Source organism: Oryzias latipes, chromosome 20, assembly GCF_053564925.1.
Source record: "Oryzias latipes strain Hd-rR chromosome 20, Olatipes_Hd-rR_3.1".
Lineage (NCBI taxonomy): Eukaryota > Metazoa > Chordata > Actinopteri > Beloniformes > Adrianichthyidae > Oryzias > Oryzias latipes.
Window position 1 is genome coordinate 16,465,184 of NC_136256.1, and position 20,724 is coordinate 16,485,907.

Sequence of the window (20,724 nt, forward strand, 5' to 3'; positions counted from 1 at the left end):
TTTTGTATGTCCCCTTCAGACCAGGAAATGAAAATGTACAGAAATGGTACGCATTTTTTTCAATTAGAATTTAAAATTAGCTTTGTTGTTCTACTTTTGCATGATATTATTATTTTACAAAACTCACTTTGCATTGCCCGTTTCACTATTTTGTTTTCATGGACGCGTACATCAACAGATTTTGACGGAAGTTAATATTTTTTAAATGTAGTAATTTGCTACTAAAGCTGGGTATTTCTGCCAAAATACTAAATTGTTTTAAACCCTCTCAGTTTGAAAATTATTTTATCATTTTCCAAACAGAAAGTTAAAGACCATTTAGATTAAATTGATCTTTAGAAGAAAGTCACAAGTTTGTGTGTCAATTTAATTTACCACCCAACACATTTTGCACGGACATCAATCGATTTTAAAGGAAAAAAAAGTTTTGACATCAACAAAATATTTTTGATTAACCAGAGATTTAAACAGTAAAAAAGTAAACTTTCATTAGAAACTTCTGAAAAAAGGTGCATTAAAAGATAAATGTATGAATTTGATTAACTAAAATGGCTTTTCTAAGATTGATTTGATTTATTATTTTTGTAAACCAAAACCTACGTTCAAATAGAGCAAAACAGTCAAATAAAGCTGTGTAATTAAAGAACATGTGTAAGTAACATTTGTGTATGTGAAATTGTGAAGCAAGACACTTTGTTTATCTGCAGAATCCAGCTTTTGTGAAAAAATATGTCGTCCACATATGCCACTTTTTGTTTATTTTTTGCTGATCTTGAACTTTCTTTATGCGTCAATGATTGAACAATTCTTTCCGATTTCTAAATATTGTGTTTTATATTGTGATTTCTTTTTTGTGGATTCGTTTAATCTAAAACAGACATAAAAAACGAACAAACAAAAAAACCTTAAAAGACACGTAACATTTGTAATTTTACAAATGCCATGTACAGTTTTTCCACTTTACTTTTTAATGCACCCAATGTTAAACATTTAGCTTCAGAATTTTTCTTGTCCAACCAGAACAAGTTATCTTTATTTGCACATTATATTTATATACAGAGGTAGTTCTGAAAGCTTTAGGAGATATAGAAGGTTTTGGCAGTATTTATACATCAGTAAGTGTTCAGGTAATTGAAACAGAGTAATAAAGGGGATTTTGGTTAAAAAACAATGAAAATGAATTTAAATTCTATAGCAAAATACTGTACCAATCCTAATTAGTGAACTTCTCAAAAGCTGTCAAGTATGGTTGTGCTAGTATTTATTTGTTGTTGTTTTTTTTGCTTGCTTGTTTTTTTTTTTTTTTGGAAGTGGGAAAAAAATGAAAACATAAAAATAAGAAGGAATGAGTTTACAGAGAGCAAACTTTTCTCCATTGTTTTCTTAAGATTTAGAACAGGAAATTAAAAAAATTAAAAAACATTTTTTATTGAACTGTAAGGAAATATCGTTTAAAACATATTTTAAAGACGTTTTCTATTCTATATTATATTTATTTTTATGTTTTTTACATTAAGACAAATGAAGTTGAGCAAAGTACCCCTTAGAAATACGGGAATCCTAGACAGAACATATTTTGTTTGGTTGACATTTTAAATAAAGATATGTCTCATATATGCTTCAAATAAACACACATTTCAACATAGGCTAAAACATATGGCTCTACGTTTTTAAAGTAGAAATAAATGTCTTTAACTGTCAACCTGAATGTAGGTCAGAGCAAATCTCTGCGAGCGAATCACGTGACGGTGAAAGTCTAGGGGGCACGCGCAGTTTTTTTTCACACTTTAGTAAACAACATGGCGATTCACGGACTAGCCCTGCTAGTCAACTGATCGAAACCTGTGTAGAGCAACTTCCAGTCTTACAAGTCATGTGTGACAGACCAGGCTGACTTCTTAGAAATAGTAAACCGTCCAGTTCGGGTCGATACGACTGAGAACCGAGCTGTCACGAAGACTGTCAAAGGTAGCTAATGTTTTCGTCAGAATGTTAGCAGTTCAGCTAGCTCAACACAGCCTAACCGCGATGAAGAACGCACAGCACCAATACGCTCCTCACTTTGTTTGATAGACCACACATTTTGTTGTAAAAGTCACAAACTACGTATACGTGAGTAAATATGAAGTCAGTTACGTTGTTAGTTTAGTATTTTCACTGAATCTTCCTTTAACGCCTCACCTGGCTGAGGCTCAGGTGAGGTAAAAAATACCGCCTCTTCTCCCTATTGTATTTTTCTGTGCTAGGCCCTCGGGGTTTATGGGCTCTCAGTCTAGTTCTGGGATGTCTGGTGGAAGAGGTTCTTCCAGTGGCAACCCAGCAGAGCAGTCCGAAGCAGCAGAACCGAATCAGAGCAGCAGCCGAGGCCGCAGGACGGCCGACAGGCAACAGGGAGAAGAAGGACAGTCTGCTTCGGAGGAGGACGTCGATTTAGCTGAAGTGCTGGCTTATCTATTGAGAAGGTGACATTTTAATCATTCTGAGCTAGTTCTCATTAATTTAAACAACAATTGTACACTTTTACCCCTTCTAATCAGTTTTGTAAGGTCGCGTGAATATGTAAACATTTCCCTGGATAATAAAGGTTTGGATTCAAATTGTGAACAAACAACAAAAACGAAATTCTTTTTTTAAACGAACTTTATTAGGTACTAGATACAAGACAATTGGTTAAAGAAAACACTGCACATACTGTGCTACCTGCACATCAGCTATCAACATCTACAGTTCTGATATTTACAATATCTTATTCAATATATACACAAAAATACACTTCCCTTAAAAAATAAAATGTTCTCGCAGCCTTCATAATTTGCATGTGATCTATCATTCTGTAATATGATGGGATACATAAAAACAAGGTTGGGAATTGGACCATTTACACTTGTGGATTTGGAATTTCTCCCAAATAATAAACAACAGAACAAAAAAAATACACTTTTTGACATACCAAAAAGCATTAAATGACATCAAAAATATTAATTCAGATTTTACATTTAATTATGCAATTATAATTTCTTCCAAATCAGACCAAACTGTTTTTGTGTAAATACAATAACAATGCACAATCCTTGTGTATTTTGTTGTAATTTTTTGGAGTTGGTTCCTCTGGAGTTGTTAAAATTCATTATGAGCGGCATGGAAAGGAATTTCCTGGAATGTTTGTGCTTATAAGGGGTTCCTAACTCATGTACAACGGCTGCCGGAGCAGGGAAAGCTTCTACTGTCGTTATGTTTTTTCCAAGTCAGCAAATACTTTGAGCATTATGTGATGTGACGCCTCTCAGTAATTCCATAATTCATCCATGAGAATCGCGCATTGAATAAATACTTCGGTTAATTCAAAATCCTTTTGAGCAAGCTAGTGTTCGTCCGTCTGCTTGCAGCAAGTCAAAAGAAGGTGGTTGCACTAAAATCAACATTACACTCACTGCTGTTTGACTTTTTGACTCTTTGACCTCAGCCACAGTTCTCTTTACTTTAGTTTATCTTTTTTGCTGACACAAATTTTTGATAGCAGCCTGGCTGTAGCAACGTTAGACGGTCTAAATACAGTATACGGTTGAGATTTTTGGCTTTTTAGTGAGGATTTGTTTGGTGTGTGCAGGGGCCAGGTTAGGCTGGTCCATGGCAGCGGAGCCACAGGGCTTCAGTTGGTCCAGTCACACTCGGACTCTGACGATGAAAGCGAAGGGGCCTGGGATGGACGTCTGGGTGACCGCTACAATCCACCAGGTAACTTTCTCCTGGCGTTTTGATTATCCTAAACCTGCATATGTTTGTGACAATGGACATTCTATGTAAAAGTCAACCAGATAGACTGACTAGAAGTTCAATTTTTGCTAGTCTTCTAGCAAAATTGTGTTGCTCCAAAATTATTATTGTCTACATTTATTTTGGACTAGATTATATTAATATAAACATAGCTTCAAGTGATAATCCAATATAATATAATATAACTTTTTTAAATTAAAAACGTTGAAAAAAATGTTTTTAACTTGTGTGTCATATGCCATTTTAATTAAAATGTTTTTGAAGTCTAATCATAAACGTGTGCTGTTCCATGCTTTTACATTTTGTAAGGCAATTGCAGTATTTTAAGGATCAGTGTAAAAACTTGATCACAAGAAAAGTCATGTTTTTGTGTAGTTTGTATGGTTGTTAACATGTCTTTTCTAACATTGTCTTTTCTTTGGTAGTTATTGTCTGTTAATAGTCCGTTTGAAGAGTTTGGGGTCATATTTGTGCACCTACTTCAGTTTGTTGGTTCTTTCCTGATAGTGGACACCCAGCCGGACACACATGAAATCGACAGCAGCGAGATCCGAACACAGATCCTGCTTGCTACTGCCTCGTCGTCCTTGAAAAGCCGTCACAGCTTCACCTACATGCTAACAGAGGTTTTAAGAGCTTTTGTCTTTTTTTGTCACAACTTTGATTTCCTCCATATTCCAGATGACATGTTGATATAGTTTTATTCTGGTTTGAAACCAATATTAGTTAATCGTTTCTGTGCACAGAGGGAACAAGGCCGTTGTCGAGGTTCTAGTTTTTCTCATGGAGAGTGCAGCCGTATACGAACACAGTAAGTATATTTTACAGCTAACATGCAAGTAAACTGGGCAAATTAGAGCTTGAATCACCATTTTCTGTCATGCACTTTCTTGTTAGACAGTTCAGTTCCTTCTGACGATATGATGATTGTGACCTTTTTGATTCCTCATAGTTTCCTGCCAAACCACGTGTCCCATAAGGATACGTACCAGCAGAAAGCCTTTTGTGGAGTTTACAGTGAAGATGGCAACCTGTTCCTCTCTGCCTGCCAAGGTAAAACTCATGGCATCCAACTTATTGCCTCTTTTTACTGTTATTTTTCACCTTATAATGACAAATGGGGCAAAACATGCTTGTTGGTAATCCTGCTTTCCTACTTAAAGACACACTCAGATGAAAATAGTTTGTTTGGTGTTTTTACCATGTTTTTGTGGCATTTATCTGATGATTGAGGACAAATATATATAAAGAAATTAAACTTAAAATTGCAATTTTGAGTTATTTATTCAAATCGTTGTGAATCAGGAGCAGATGGGGGAAAAAAGCAGTTTGAAAAAGTTTGTAACGGGCGAATTTCTAATGAACTCCTGCCGCTCTGCAGAAACTATGTCCAAGAAAACAATACAATTTTTTAAATTTTGGCTCAAAACGTCAAAATCATAATTAAAAAAACACTGGAAATGCTTTTAAATTAGATCAAAAGACGATTGGAAATTAACTTTAAAGGGTGGAGATTAGGAAAACTTTGTTGTTGTTTTTTATATCTGCACAACAAAGTTTGCTGACACTCTGCTTTCAAAAGAGATGAGAAGAGACAAACCCTGTGTTTAAATTCCAATTATTTACCATTTGTGAGTGTTGATAATTGAATGTTAGCAAAGGATTTAAAGTAAGAAATGATCAAAGTTTTTAAATGAATTACTAAAAGTTATTTTTTCTTTGTTAAAAAAATCCTTTGTTGAATTGACTTGTTTTGTTGACTTTTTTTTGCAGACCAGGTCATTCGTTTGTACGACACAAGCAAAGGCCGCTTCCATCTTCAGCGGACGGTGAGGGCGCGGGACGTGGGTTGGAGCGTACTGGACGTCTGCTTCACTCCCGATGCTCGACATGTGCTGTACTCCAGCTGGTCTGACTACAGTAAGACCCGCAAACCTATAAAATACCTCACGTTGAAAAAGGCTTCTTCATGTGCAACTGATTCTCAGGGCACAGAAATGTGCGGATTGTTTGTTTAGATTATTTACCTTCTCCCAACATGTCGCCACACATCTGTTAGAGTTCGGTAAAAGTGCTTTCTGCTGCAGTCTTTGGTCTCCGTCACTGGATTTTCACTAAATGTTCAAATGAGGCAGATCTTTAAAAACTGGTGAAGCATGGGTCATTTATCCGATTCTTTTTAGGAACTGCTCCTATCTAGCTGATCAGCATGGTTTCACCAGAAGTAGTGTATTTCAAAAACGTCCCAGAAGCAGCCGTCTACTTTGCTCAAGATACCAACCGAGCATGTTTTGGCGTTCAGTCGAGGTCTCGCTTTGTCGGTCTGCACAGAGCAGATGGAGCTAACGGGAAGCTAGACAGAGCGGTACTAAAACATGCAAATCATTAAAATCTCTTTGCACAAACCGTTTCTCTTGACCTTGTGACACGGTAAACGCAGAACAGCAGGAAAAGTCTGGCACATTTACACTCGGCTGAGATGAGAGTGGGTCAGAAAAGAACATTTACACACACAGCTCTGTTCTTGCTATGCACAACATTTTAGAAAGTACAAAAGTATAAACTATCGGTTCATTGACAAATGGGGTAAAGAAATTAAATAAAATAACTGGAAGGTTTTAGCTTTGTGAGCTCTTTCAAGCCTTACAGATGTTTTTTTTAAGTCATAAATGGTCAGAAATCAATCTGGGATCAAGTACAAAAATAAACAGTAGGAAGGGTTTATAAAAATATATTTAAAAAACGTCAGCCTGATTCTGAACCGTTTAGTTTACTTAATCTAAACGGTTTAAAGAGCCAATCTGATAAAAATTGTGTTTTTGTTGTTTTTAAAATGTTCTTGTGTCTTTTTTCTCATGATGTGTTAAGAACATTAAGCTTAAAATGGCATTTATATGTATTTCTGTATTCAAAAAGTTTGAATCTGGAACAGACTTGAAAAACCTCCTATTAGTGAGGTAGAAAATATGAATGGGCCTCAAGCTTCCTGCTCCACTGGATTCTGATGCATCTACTTGCAGACAAATAGATCAATGCAGAACCACGGACGTCTTTGTTTTTCTCGTATGAGCTGGCTCAAAACTGTGAGGCTGGATAGCGCCAATATTGCTCGCCATTTTTCTGTGCCAGTAATGTTAGGTTGGGGTTGTGAGGGGCTGTAAGCTAGCAGAGCATGTAAGAGGACAGCGTGTAAACAGAGAGCTCAATTGTAGGTGATGGGAAGGGGGGCGGGATTGGTCCGTGCCAACAGTCCTGGCTACAACTCAGAGGCAAATTTCTAATGATCTATGCTGCTCAGTAGAAACTTTGTCCTCGAATACGACACGGTTTATTGGTTTAGGCTAAAAACATCCAAATCATAATTAAAAGACTACTGGGACTTTGAAAATAGATCAAAAGATGATTGGAGTGGAAATTTAAAAATCCCAAAGCTTTCATCAGGAAATCTTGATTGCCTCCTGAAGGGCAATTAGCAGGTTTTTATTCTATGTTTATAGATGGTGTTGCATACGTAAGACCTTCTTCCAGGTGGAGACTCCACAGTAATGAGTACTCAGCTCAGCTGCCCACTCAGCTGGATGATGTGAAGGAGTTTGATTTCTTCAACAAGGATCTTCTGTAGAATGATTTTTGTGCATTTATCCTTTTTTTTTTGGTGTTTTATTAAAGTTTTTATGTTTTCTTGGAGCCTCCTTCACATGTTCTGAGAGCTCATTTGAAGTCTTTGTTGCATAGTTTGCAGCCATCTGTAGACCTGTTGAGTGTGGAAGACATTGGGTGTTGCTGTGAAGAGAATCAATAACAAGTAAAAATATGGGAATATTGCTTTTTAAGACACAAATATGCCATTAAAATAGCAGTGATGTGTCTAAGGTTTAGATTAACTTCTCAGGAGAGAAGAAAGGCAAAAAAACAAACACATTTAGAGTTGACTAAGGCTGAACCAATGACCTGTTTCTGATGAGTTCTCTCTGGTTTGTTTCTTCCTCCCACAGTTCATTTGTGCAGTATAGATGGAGACAGTGAAAACCACACCGCCCTGGACCTCAAGTTAGTATTTCCCTCATAGTAACTTATAAAATTGTGGAGCAGGTAATCTATCATTCCTTACCAGCCATCCCTCCTCCCACCTTTTCATTCCCACATGGATGTTTGATGCCGTCATTCATGCTGTGTTTGTCTCAAAAACAATATGTGCACCACCACCAAACTCACAGCATTCCTAAGAGTAACTGCTAGGGAGGTGATGTGTCCGCGTGCAGCTTCTTAACCTTGGGTGGTGTATCATAGGCAGTGTGGTTGTGAGTCACTGACTGTGCTTTTACTGCATCATCAGATTTTGTGTGTTTGTGCTTTGTAGTCCAGATGAGAGGAGGTTCTGTGTGTTCTCACTGACAGCGTCAACAGATGGCAAAGAGATTCTGGGCGGGTGAGTAGCATTTGCTTTTATGATTGACAAGGACCGAAGGCTTCCAACGCTTTCTGTTCGCACAAGTCAAACAGGTTATTTAATAGAAACGCTGAACATTTTTAACGCCAATGTTTTCATTCTGGATTTGTTTCCTTCCTTTTTCCAGAGCAAATGATGGCTGCCTTTACGTTTTTGATCTGGAACAGAACAGACGGACGCTGAAGGTTGGATTCTTGTGCATAGTTTCCCATCTTTTTTCTTCAAAAATCAGTGTGTTTTGGCCCCGTAGTACTTCCTACTTTTCAATACAACTCGAGAAAATTCACATTTGTTGAGCTCATAGAGACGAGGTCTACAACCTTTTTCAGGCCACGATTACTTACATGTCAGACAATATTTTCATGGCCTGTCTTTAATTTAGCTCCCAGTTTCTCTAAACTTTCGAGGTAAAGTTTGTCTTCATCCTCTGGGAAATATCTGCATTTGTTTTAAACTTTAATTGAACACTAGATTTCAAGTAGGAACTTTTCAAATGTGATACAGATTACTGACAAAATGGAAGCAAAAAAAAAAACCCAACAGTGTCAGTTTTACTAAAAATAATAATAAACATGAACCCACTGTTCCTCATGACTTCAGACAGTTGGTTGCTGAATATTATTAATTATTATTATTATAGTGTGTGGGAACAACTATCCATATTTGGAGCAAAGACTCTTCGTTTTTAACGTTAAATGCAGATTTCTTCTGTTTCTTCACTGGCTCCTTTCTGTAAAAAGAACACGTTCGATTCTTTTTTACATTGCCATCTTGGGGATTTCAATCTAGCGGTCCACACAGCCGATTTAAGAAAGTAGTGAATGTATTTTCGAAACATGACCTAGCGACTTAACCTGGGTCAAGAATGAGTCTGATGTAGTGGGGCATCCAGTCGTTTTCCCAAATAAAACTGCATAAAATGGGAAAAATGTAGGTCGTGGTTTTTTGTCCTCCGCTATGGAACGGTACCGGACGATTGTTTAAAAACTCACCCCTTGGATTAGAAATTTGCAGCCTTTTTTTTGTTGATTGGGTTAATCAAACAGAAAAACGTAGCCTTCGTTTGTCAAATGTAACAAATTAAAAAGGAAAAAAGGAGTGTGACGTACAGGATTATTGGAGCTGAAATCCGATGCGATAAAGGTATGTTGTCCTTAGATGAACCCTGGTCTCCATAATCCTCACAGAAGCTTCAATTATTGGGCTTAGTGGCACCTTTAGCTAAATTAGAAAGAGGACGCTGATGTGGAGTTTTGTTTAAAGCGTAGCATCAAAGGGAGCAGCCCCACCCTGCAGAGAGGCAGTCATGTTTAAACCCGCCTCTCCTCCTCCTCCTCCTCCCCCCTCAGCCACCCTCTGTGTACCAGTCAGCCATTGATCTCCACCATCTGCTTCATATTTGTCCTACTGTCTTTCAGACTCTCTCCCTCCCATTTTGCATGTGTGTTTGCGCATGTCTGACTAGACAAAGCAAGAAAGAAATTCATTACCACAGACCTCCCTGTGTTTTGCACCTGCCGCTCTTAGATTGACGCCCACGAAGACGACGTGAATGCGGTGGCGTTCGCCGACTCTTCGTCCCAGCTGCTCTTCTCTGGCAGCGACGACGCTCTGTGCAAGGTGTGGGACAGGAGGACGCTACGAGAAGACCGACCGCAGCCCGTCGGACAGCTGGCTGGCCATCGAGATGGCATCACCTTCATCCACAGCAAGGTATGCGTGTTTTGGTTTAATCCATCTGTGAGAAATTTCCTCTCACAAAGCGATCGGTTGAGGAGTGTGTATTTTTAGCCGAGCGCAATTCGTCTGGAATGTCGGTGTGAAAGTGCGCTTCGTTTTCTTTATTATTCTTTCCTCCCGGTTGTGCCAGGGGGATGCGCGCTATCTAATCAGCAACTCCAAGGACCAGTCCATCAAGCTGTGGGATGTCAGGAAGTTCTCACCCAAAGAGGGGCTGGCTGCCTCCCGCCTGGCCGTCACCCAGCAGAACTGGGATTACCGCTGGCAGCAGGTTCCCCAGAGAGGTGAGGAGGGAGACGGAGGGATTGGAGTTGAAGCAGAGGGATTGGAGTTGAAGCAGCCCTCCTGATGACATGGCTTTCAGGCTGCATATAACGTACCCATGCTTCTCGTTTGTTACTGTGGCTGCAAACACTAATTATGTTGTGTTTTTAGAGCATGCATGAGTCACAGCACAGTCACAGTCTATACACTAATTAGAGATATTTTAAAGGCTCACTCCAATGAAAATAACATTTTTAACATGTTCTGGTGGCATTTTTCTGATGGAGGACATATAATAAGAATAAGCTAAACTCTGCATTACTGAGTATTTCTTGTTTAAAATTGCTGTGAATGGGGAGCAGTTGAAAAAATGCAGCTGGAAAAAGCCTGTAGCTGTAATGTAGGTGCTACAATCAGTGGGCCAGACGTTCCTTTCTGATGCAATAAAATCTTTTGAACAAAATGCAAATTTTACCTACCAGTAGTAGGTAACTGTCCATGTGCAGTGACTGCTAGCAAGCGAGTGTCAGCTAGTTTCATGTGTTTTTAGCAGCTTGTTTTGGGGGTTTTCTCCTTCAAACATCTGCTTGAATTCTTCCACCTTTAAAGAGGGTCTTGTTCTTGCAGCCGGCACTACAAAAACTGAATCTTAAGAAAGTAAAAAGACCCTTTTTCAAGAAACATTGTCTTTTTTTTGTCTAACCTAGAATTTTATTCAACAGAAAAATGATCTTAGTGTGAGAAAACCTGTCTTAATGACTGGAATTGTTTTCTTAAATGTGTTTCCCCCCATCGTCCTTGAACATTGTCGTGTTTTTTGTATTTGCTTTTTCTCACAGCTCTAAAGAAGCACAAACTGACAGGTGACACTTCGGTGATGACGTACCGTGGACACGGCGTTCTCCACACCCTCATCCGCTGCCGCTTCTCTCCGGAGTTCAGCACCGGTCAGAGATACATTTACTCGGGCTGCTCCACCGGCAAAATCATCAGTAAGTCTCTAAATGTAAATACTGTACGTGTAGACCGGATGCTTTTATTTTGAAGAGTTGAAAGTGTTTGAACGCTGGTGTGTGTCCAGTTTATGACGTGCTGAGCGGAGCCGTGGTTTCCAGGCTGTTGGGTCATGACGCGTGCGTGCGGGACGTCAGCTGGCACCCGTATGAGGCCAGCATCATCAGCAGCTCTGTGAGTATCTTTTAAGAAATGGAATAGAATAAGCGTTCCTGTCATTGTCACATGTTACATGCACAACAAAATTCCAGAAAGTGTCATTTCAGTCGCATATTCAGAAAAAAGTAAACAACATAATAGAATGTCATAGTCCATTTAGGGCAAGTTAAAACACAACACAGAAGGAAAAAAAGTACAAATTACATTACATCGGGGCAGCACTGAGCTTCAGTGGCCCTTAATTCAGTCAAAAAATAAAAAAACGTTCAATTAAACTGGATTTTTTTCAGATCTTGTCTATAAGTATGAGGCTTCTGCAGGAAATCATCTCAAAAAACAAAAATTCCAGAAAGTAAAAAGGAAAAAATAAGGAATAAAAAGGAAAATAAATTTCATTTTAATAATAAAATATAAATTATGGGTTTTAAGCTTTTTAAACAGTTAGTAATATTATTTAAAAAGTGCTTTTCACAAATAGAATCACTTTATTTAAAAAAAAAAGTAAAAGATTGGTATTGATCACATGGTAATTGTAATTTTTTTATTTCTTTTAATATTTGGATGAATTTAGTTCCATATTTAGATTAGCTATTTGCTGTTTGACTGCCCCAATTAGCAAAATAATTAGTATTTCAAGTGTCTAATTATTATCCTTGACATTTCAAAATAAAAACTATAAGTAAGCTGTGTGTGTTAAATTTGGGGGATTGAGTGATCTCTACGCATGGCGTTTCTGGATAGATGCACTTTCAAAATAATAGAAAACCTAATTTTAGTCTTTTATGTTTTAAATCTTAGTCTTTTCTTCGTGTTAAACATTACATGCAGCATCAACCGGCACCATTTCAAACGCCTCGGTGCACAGACTGAACATTAGACAGTAAATTATTTAAGTAGCTGCAAATATTTTCAAAATAAGAGGTATTTCTGAGTTAAGGAAGGTTCAGCTGCAGGTCAGTTCCCATGACTCACTGTCTGTAATGGTCGTCTGCAGTGGGACGGCGCGGTGCGAATGTGGGAGCACAGGCAGACCCATCCCCTAGAGGAGGACCGAGAGCGGGAGCACAACCGACAGTAGAAGAGGAGCAACGAGACGAAGAAGGGGATGTGACATCACAATAGACGGGGACGAAGCTTAAGTCGGTTTTCTGACGCTTTTAAGCTCAGAGCGACCGTGAGAGATGTATAATACTTTTTAAAATGTAATTCTGGGTATTATTAAGTCCAGTCCACGTTAAGCATGGCTGTGAAGTATTCATTTGGACAGTGTGGCTCTTTGTCCAGCGCAGAGGAGAGCACTGAGGGAAACTCCAGGTTGTCCCTCGCAGCTCAACCCAACCGCAGCCTCTGGCCTAAAATGCTTCATGCTGAAAGCTGTGGAAATTAAACGCTTCGTTAGATCCAGTAAATGTCAGAAAGTGCGGGGATCCTGAGAGAAATCTGTACACATGTTTAGCCTTTTAATGGTATGTGCGTCAGGGAGTGTGTTTAGGTAGTTGTCAGTGGATCAGTTTTGACTCTGCTGTTATAAGTAAGACAAAAAAGTGCCCTATTTTAGGTGCTCTCTTATTTTAAACTCCCACTTTGAGACAAAGTATAATAGAATTTTGTTTTCTGGTTGTCTAATTCCCCAACGGCAATGCCCCATTCAACTTAAACTCACAGTGTGTCCGACAGCTCACTGCTGGAAAATGTACCTGCTGGTTGTATTTTTGATTCTGAAAAAAACTTTATTATATATTTTTTGTTTTGTGTTGGCCAATGAAAGCCAATGATCTGTTTTAAAGATTTGTATATTAACACGTTCAGTTCAGGACTGCAGATGTGCGCAATGAAGACATCTGTATGCAATTTTCAGGTGTTTCTAATGATTCTCTTTCTGACTGCTGTTTTACAGTAACAATAAAAGGAATCTTTCTCCGAATGCGTCACAATGACAAATCTCTGTGTGTTTTTCAGATGTTAAGCACACACACCAAGGTTAAAACATGACTTATGGTCGCTGTAGTTCAGACAATTGGCTACAGCTACAGCAAGGTGGTTTGAAGGGCATCGTAGACACTGCAGCAAAGGCTCTAAAATTACACTGAAATTCCCTTTACACCTGCTGGTCTCACTGACTCTAAACCTGATTATCAAGAAAACCTGCTGCTTTAAGACCCGGTTATGTTTGAGTCAGATGAAGTTAGGAGAGGAGGAAAGAACCTGGAAATGAGAAGTGCTGCGAGAAAAGCAGCTGTTCAGATCCAAATGTAGCCTGGCAGCAGTTTCCAAGTTAAATTCGGTTTGGCTCCAGCAGCTGCTATCAGGAGGGAAGCCAAAGGTTCTGTCGGAACAATTTCTCTTTACATGAAAGACTTTTATTGTGAAGGGGTGAATAAACATAAATGTGTGAAGGAGGCTTCGATCTAAATTTAAATTCATAGATTTGAGCTAGACTGTCAATGGAAGTCATTGATAATTACATTTGGATCATTCAAACATAATGAGCTCATTTGCTGAAACAGTCGGTTTCCTCTTTCAGCCTGTTGTGAACAAGGAGGGGGTTTGAGGGTAAAGGGGACAGAGGGGGGAGTATTTTTAAAAACTATGCGCTCTGCTGCATGCCTGCCTCTGGGAGTGGAGCTCATGTGCCTTTTGGCAGACAAAAGGCAGGAGGGCAAACATTAGCAGGGCTCTCTAGCTAAAAACACAGATTATTTAAAAAAAAAAAAATGGATCCAAAGACTGGAAACTCCTGGAAGGGCCTCGTCTCAGAGCTGGAAAGGTTTCACATGATAGCTACAGAGCTGAAGGTGTCAGGCAGATTCCTCCTCAGACCTCTGGATGCAGCTCTGCAGATGCTTACCAACCTACTAGCCAGGATTTTAGGGAGCAACCTGGTCCGAAGACATTTCCACCTGGTGCTGTCTGGCCTGGTCCTCTTTGGACCTTTGCTGAGTTTCTGGGTATCCAAGCACAACATCTTTGCGAACAGCAACCATTTCCTTTACAGGTGAGGCCTGTTTGTTACTGAGTTCTGATTAAAGAAAACCACATAAAAGTTTAGTAATGTTATATAATTTATGTTAATTTACGGCATTAAATTTTTCTTTTAAATAGAATATAATCAATGTTTTTAATTATAAAAAGCCAATTATTTCAATAAACCTTTATTTGGGAAATGCAATGTATCAAACAAAAACAATGTATCCTGTTTGAAATAGAGGTGTAACGAATCATTTTAGCAATGATACCATATATATATCAATTTGTGGTTGACGATATGATTCACTGACCTAAAATGGATCCTGGACATCTTTAGCCAAAACTTCAACCAGTGTGACTCAGAGATAAAAACCTGCTACTGAACAGGAAAGGTGACGTTTTCCCCATTCCTTGGATTTCTTTAACATAATCAAGTATAAATTAAATATGTACACAAACAGGTTAACAAGAATTAATGACAAATCCATTCACAATTTAGTTTCATAAAGCTCAGCCCACTGTTGTTTTTCCATATTAAAATAATCCAAAGGGAACATTATCTGAACATTCTAGCACATTGTATGGTCACGTCTTTGCTAAATTCGAAGTGTTTCCACACATTGGACTGGAATGATGGACCCATCATTTTTTGCAGTCAGACATAGTCATTCATAGTCAGTCATATGTTATCCACTGTGATGCACTTGGTCGTCTTTAGGTTTTGACTCAGACAGATCGATCTGGTTGGTTCATGGGAATAGAAAGAGATTAATCTATTAAATCATTACACCCCTATTAATTATGGAAAACTGTTCTTCATAACCAAAGAAATTTATCTTAAAGTAAAAATAGGAAAAATCCATCAATATTTTATGGAATTGTGTCTGACTGTAAATTAAATGTACAGATGTATTGACCTGAATCAAACCTGATTTAGTAGCCTGGATACTCCCACTCATACTCAACTCTAACAGGAAATTATTGGATTTACAGATTATAGGAGCAGATTAATTCATTTTTAATTTAATGCATTTGTGTGCCCTTACTAATCATGGCACATATTTATCATTACCATAAACAGACATACTAAAATATTGTCTTTGTTTTTTTATTCCTGGAGATGCCGGCTGCTGATAATCACTTGTGGAGCAAATGAGCGGACAATCCTCTAACGTGACAGAACACCCGCATCATATTTCATAACCAGATAGATGATTGCAACAAGCCGTTTAAAAGAATTGAATAACATTGAAAAGTTTTTGTATTTTTGACTACGTCTGAAATATAAATATAAAAATGTCTGGTCACCTCCCTCCCCTCTCCAGGAAGTTCCTCAGATCCACTTGGGGCTGGACCTGCATCCTTACCGGCTCCTTCGTCCTCCTCCTCTCCTTCTCTGCTTGTCGATCCGTCCCGGTTTCCCTCCGCCACTTCTCTCGGATAGGGCTGGCAGGTTTGCTCTGGTGGGGGACTCGACGCCTCCTCACCCTGCTGGAGGACGCAGCGGGGAGCTGTTATGAACCCATGCCCCCCGCCCAGGATGTCCAGAGCCCTGCTGCAGCAGCACAGCCTCCCCTGCTGCTGCATGAAGACCAAACCAAAGCCTCCTGCCTTAGAGCAAATCTACTTTGGAGGGGTTATGAAGTGTCCCAGAACGTGCTGATTCTCTGTTTGTGCTGCTTGCTCCTCCTGGAGGAGATTTCCGTCTTCGGCCGACACTTATCCCACGAGAAACGCCAGCAGAGGTCACCTGGAGCTCCGATAAGAATCCTCTTCCTTCTCTGTGTGGTCCTGCTCATCATGTGGATGTTCTTGCTTCTCTGCTTGCTTGCAAACTTCCCCAACTGGCCGTCCCAACAGCTGGGAGGAGCGCTGGGCTACCTTGGCTGGAGAGGACTCTATCAGGGATGGTACCGGCTGAACCTGAGATGGTGCTGCCCCGGCTTACCAGGAGAGGAACTTTTTATCACCTCTGGCTCTGTGAAGGAGCCCAAACGGCTCTGAAGGATGTTTTTCAAAGTAAGACGTGCCAGACATTCAAGAGGGATTATGTTGCTTTATTTTGTAATCCAAACCAAAATGCTAGCACAGGGAGAAAATGAAAACTTTCTTTTTTTTTCTTGTAAGAGATTGGGGATTGTTATAACAGTGTCATGCTACACTTGTTGTGTAAAAGCCAGTCTCAGTAGATGAGAGCTTTCCCATCTCCTCTGGGCCTCTTGATCTTGTCGTAGTTCTTGTTAATGATGTCAAACAGCACAGCCTGGAGACAGAAACACACTCAGTGATGAAGAAGCAGAGATGGGACGGTTACATCAAGAAATAACTTAAAGATAGGCGCTCAGGTACCAGAGCCACTATTCAACGGCCCCTTTCATCAGATAAAACGTACGGCTTTGCTCATCAGCAGCATCAAACGCAGGAGGACAATGGCCAAAGAGACAATCTGATTAATGGACTGCACGCTGAGCCCCAATCCGTTTAAAACAACCACGGCAATTAGTTTAATTACCCTCCTATTAAGCAGAAATAGAGCCATCATCCTGCTGCTTGGACACAGCTGGGGCTCTAAACACGGCATCCATCTGAAAATGCACAACGGACGCTCAGCTCAACACGCAGTCTTACATATGTGTTGCGGATGTCCAGGATGTGAAGTCGCAGCTCGCAGTACTGGTATTGGTCCAGCTCGTGAACCAACTGTCGGTAGTCGCCCTGCAGCAGAAGGACCACACGTTTTACAAACAGGCTTGCATCTGATATGTGCAAACAGAGATGCTGCAGCAGTCGACCTTGCAATTACACACATTTATTACAATTACACAACAACAGATACACACCACGTGGGGTTGTTTGGAGGCCTTGGCTACAGCGTCACCTCTCTCACTGTAATATCTGGAAGGAAACGAGATAGGTTGCATCATTTTTTTTCCATTTATGTGCTAAAATAGCTAAGCATAAACCAACCTAGCATCTTTTTCTCTTTATGAATTAAATGCATATTAAAACTGGATTAATCCTGCTCTTACTTTGAAATCTGAGTCTGGATTGCCTCAATCTTGGTGCGTGTGCTGGTCAGCAGCTCGAACACTTTCTCCTGTAGGATATGAGAGGGTGATTTGTTTCACGCTTCACGTTGCTTTTATCCAAGAGCTTCTTATGAAAATATTGGAAGAAATTTTCCGACGAGTACCTTTCTACGACTGTAGCTCATTAAAAAATGATAAAAATGGTGTTTTTGCCGTTTTTGACATGTAATTGTGACATTTTTCTCATGATAGAAGACATGTTAAGAAAACTGAGCTAAAACTGTTCGGCTGGATAGCTCCAAAATTGCTCACCATGATTGGAGTGGGCTTTTAATTCATTCAGATTTTGTTCCACAAGAAAAACTGAGATTTGTCATATTAGAAAAAACAAAATATTAAAAAGAAAACGCTATTTAAAAAAAAACCGTCATGTTAAAATATTCATTTTAAATTACTTTTCAATATTAAAAACTTTTTTTAAATCAAGCATTTTAGGTAGATTACTGTCAAGTTGTGGAAAATATAGAGTCACCTCTAAAGTTTATATTATAAATAGAGTAAACACATTGTTTAACTTAAAGATGCAGTTACCAATTGTAAAAAAAAGCTGCAACGTCTCAGAAACGTCACATCCTTCCACCCACCTGTACAGCTACTCCAAAGTTGTTGCCGTCCTCAATTCTAGGGATCTGGAGCTGCACCCACATTGATACCTGTTGGTAATTTAAAAAAAAGATCACATTATGCAGTTATGCAAATATTTATAATGTAGCTTCAAACCAAATTTCTGAAGGTGAAGGCTGACCGTGTTGAGCTTCTCCTTCAGCGTCTGGATCTCCGGCTTGACCTCCTGCAGGAGGCTCTCAACTCGCTCGTTGCTATAGATGGGACCGCAAGGAGGACCTGAAGGGTAAAAAGATCCATATTTGCCAGAAATTCTACATCATTTTGTGTATTTGTGAAAAAAAAGTCCTTATGTTGAAGACCCATTGAAGTTTTCTTAAGCTCCTTTTTTTCCCCCCATCTACTAATTTACCTGCATCTTCATCCTCTTTATCGCTGTCCTTGTCTTTTTTACCCTCTTTTGCATCTTTCTAAAACAAAAAAACATAACGTCAAAAGAATTTCAGTTTTAAGTGCTGATTTCTTAATAGTCTCTGGAAATTGTAATAAATGTCATTAGTGGCATTTATTTACCTTCACAGAATAAAAACATATTTTAAAAAATCCTCTGTTATTATTTCAGAACTATTCTATTGACAAGTTTATTCCATTTTATTTGTTTAAACCCTTAATTGCAACAACGCCTGAAGGCTTTTGTTCAAATTATAGGTGTGAAAAGAAACAGTCACCATCTAAATTCTAATTTTTTTCGGCTTTAAAAAAATCAGTAGCAGTTCTGGAATAATTATTCATTTTTCCAGATGAAGGACTGCTGTTGCTTTAAATGTCACAGCATAAAAGGCCGATTAATGGGTGGAAAAAAAACCTTAGAAACTGCACATGACTGGTTGCCACGGTAATCAGGGACTCAGCTCGAGTGTTTCGACTTCACTTTACTAAATATAAACCCGGATCTGAGGATCCCTGCTGAGAAGCTCTATTCAACAATCAGGAAGAAGGTTAAAGGAACTGAATCCAGGGTTTTTGCTTTGAAACCTGTTACATCAGATAAGTAGAGCTTCATTCATTGTTTGGCTGAATATGAGAGGAAAATTAAGGCACCATATGCAAAAGAATACACACCGGGAAAAATAATAATATATATTGACATAAAAAACAAAAAAAATGTGAAACTCCAGGGGTAGCCATACTGGATCTTAAGAAATCTGAAACAAAGACCTACTTCCTAAAAATAAAAAATAAAGATAAAAAAAATAAAAATAAAAATAAAAAAAAGACATACTTCCTCCTTCTTCTTCCGTTTTTCCTCCTCTTTTGCTGGATCTGGTATTGGGATGTCCAGTGGGGCCTTCAAGGACGCTAGGTCGTCACAGTTAAAAGACGTCTGAAATCACAAACATGAAATTTTTAATATTTAAAAAGCGTTTTTTTTGGGTCCATTTCCTTATAAAAGTCAGTATAGGTCACCACTCCTCATACCTTCAGCAACATCTGCAGCTGCTCAATCTTCTCCGGGAAAAATTTGGAAAGCAGTTCTTCTGCCTGTTTGAAGAAAAAAACAACAACTCGGCTCACACACATGGGATTAAAACGGACAAAAATAGGTGTAAATAAAATAGAATTACCTCCTTGGAGAGAGTCTGGCAGAATTCATCAACCTGTAAGAATAACCAAAACTTTAGAAATCTTTTGTTTTGAATGTGTCGCCATTGGGAAACTGCTTTAAACAAATTTTCCGATTCACTAAACGCAACAGGCCGATCAGCCGAACCTTCACCTTATTTCACCCCAGAGCTGCAGCTGGCTGTCTGTGTTTGAAAGCCGACGCTGACCTGAGCTCTGGCTCTACTGTTTTGCACCCCCGACATACACCTGTCAGGTATTTTAGGAGGGGAAAGCGTCTTGAACCTGCTGCTACTCGACACTTTATGCTAGCAGACACCCACCTGCTTCTTAGATTCATGGCGAATATCAAGAGAAGTCATCTTGTTTCTGCAAAAGAAAAGTTAGCTAAACTTGTTCAAGAGTTTTGGCTTCGATCTAAATAATAATCAAGTACAAAAAAACGCGGTTTTTACTGAGTAATTCGACGCCAAAGAGACGGCGGATTGATTACTTGCAGTTACTCAGCATAAAAATCGAAAATGAAAGTGTTTTTCCTGTAATATCCGTGCTTTCCCACATCACTACTCCACAGTGTTGCATTCTGGGACTTGTAGTATCTTTCTCATATTCACAATTACTTAAACTAAGCCTAAACAAACCCACGTAGAAACGTTTATTTTAAATATTTTTATTTAAATACTTTTATTAAGTAAAAGCAAACCAAGGAAATAGGCGTTTGAACTATTCAGTAAACAAAGAAAGCAACTAAGAACTTTAAACGCCTTATGTACATAACGTTTGCACAGATTTTCAAAATAAAAGTTTAAAAAAGTATTTCTAAATATTACATCTTTGGTTCCTTTAATTTATAAATGGCAATATTAATTCCAAATGATATTATTATTTTTAAACTTGTGCCATGCTATAAAAAGGACCTGCCATAATAAAAGCTATGACTTTAGCTATGACTTTACAGCTATGACTTTACAGAGCCCAAGTTAGCCTTTTGTGGGAATAAATTTGTATAATATTTGGACACATATATTGTGGCCACAAGTTAGTATTTGGTGAACAAAAATGTGTATTTTGTAGCCACAG

General features: G+C 38.8%; 3 protein-coding genes across 5 annotated transcripts; 2 read left to right on the forward strand and 1 right to left on the reverse strand.

The window, feature by feature from the left end:
- The first annotated feature begins 1,759 nt into the window (after window positions 1-1,759).
- Window positions 1,760-13,325, forward strand: dcaf11 (ddb1 and cul4 associated factor 11). 2 transcript variants are annotated; one of them, XM_004080954.5, is made up of 15 exons: window positions 1,760-1,968; window positions 2,247-2,462; window positions 3,608-3,735; window positions 4,282-4,400; window positions 4,521-4,585; window positions 4,727-4,827; window positions 5,548-5,694; window positions 7,770-7,824; window positions 8,135-8,203; window positions 8,352-8,409; window positions 9,752-9,937; window positions 10,095-10,248; window positions 11,068-11,220; window positions 11,310-11,416; window positions 12,396-13,325. In XM_004080954.5, the coding sequence occupies exons 2-15, from the start codon at window positions 2,260-2,262 to the stop codon at window positions 12,477-12,479; spliced, it is 1,629 nt and encodes a 542-aa protein (XP_004081002.1). In that variant the 5' UTR covers window positions 1,760-1,968; window positions 2,247-2,259; the 3' UTR covers window positions 12,480-13,325. The 2 variants fall into 2 exon arrangements, with proteins under 2 accessions (XP_004081002.1, XP_011487106.1); XM_011488804.4 differs by having other exon boundaries at window positions 1,770-2,112.
- Window positions 13,326-13,981: 656 nt separating this feature from the next.
- Window positions 13,982-17,601, forward strand: fitm1 (fat storage inducing transmembrane protein 1). The gene is made up of 2 exons (XM_004081211.5): window positions 13,982-14,396; window positions 15,694-17,601. Exons 1-2 carry the CDS (start codon window positions 14,116-14,118, stop codon window positions 16,370-16,372), a joined length of 960 nt encoding a protein of 319 aa, XP_004081259.1. The 5' UTR covers window positions 13,982-14,115; the 3' UTR covers window positions 16,373-17,601.
- On the reverse strand, window positions 16,405-20,231 carry psme1 (proteasome activator subunit 1). 2 transcript variants are annotated; one of them, XM_004080955.4, is made up of 11 exons: window positions 19,968-20,231; window positions 19,647-19,679; window positions 19,501-19,563; window positions 19,304-19,405; window positions 18,434-18,491; window positions 18,203-18,300; window positions 18,042-18,110; window positions 17,398-17,465; window positions 17,209-17,263; window positions 16,997-17,083; window positions 16,405-16,631 (listed from the first exon to the last, which is right to left on the reverse strand). In XM_004080955.4, exons 1-11 carry the CDS (start codon window positions 20,004-20,006, stop codon window positions 16,551-16,553), a joined length of 753 nt encoding a protein of 250 aa, XP_004081003.1. In that variant the 5' UTR covers window positions 20,007-20,231; the 3' UTR covers window positions 16,405-16,550. The 2 variants fall into 2 exon arrangements, with proteins under 2 accessions (XP_004081003.1, XP_078794459.1); XM_078938333.1 differs by lacking the exon at window positions 19,968-20,231 and adding an exon at window positions 19,799-19,873.
- Between the last annotated feature and the right edge of the window lie 493 nt (window positions 20,232-20,724).

Bases quoted from the DNA above. Each gene is read 5' to 3' on its own strand.
- dcaf11 (XM_004080954.5), top strand. From the start codon at position 2,260: ATGGGCTCTCAGTCTAGTTCTGGGATGTCTGGTGGAAGAGGTTCTTCC. The intron at 7,825-8,134 runs GTTAGTATTTCC...TGTGCTTTGTAG, and splicing joins CACACCGCCCTGGACCTCAA to TCCAGATGAGAGGAGGTTCT. The intron at 11,417-12,395 runs GTGAGTATCTTT...GGTCGTCTGCAG, and splicing joins CCAGCATCATCAGCAGCTCT to TGGGACGGCGCGGTGCGAAT.
- fitm1 (XM_004081211.5), top strand. From the start codon at position 14,116: ATGGATCCAAAGACTGGAAACTCCTGGAAGGGCCTCGTCTCAGAGCTG. The intron at 14,397-15,693 runs GTGAGGCCTGTT...TCCCCTCTCCAG, and splicing joins AGCAACCATTTCCTTTACAG to GAAGTTCCTCAGATCCACTT.
- psme1 (XM_004080955.4), bottom strand. From the start codon at position 20,006: ATGACTTCTCTTGATATTCGCCATGAATCTAAGAAGCAG. The intron at 18,301-18,433 runs GTAAATTAGTAG...TTTACCCTTCAG, and splicing joins TAAAGAGGATGAAGATGCAG to GTCCTCCTTGCGGTCCCATC. The intron at 17,084-17,208 runs GTGTGTATCTGT...CTTCTGCTGCAG, and splicing joins CCTCCAAACAACCCCACGTG to GGCGACTACCGACAGTTGGT.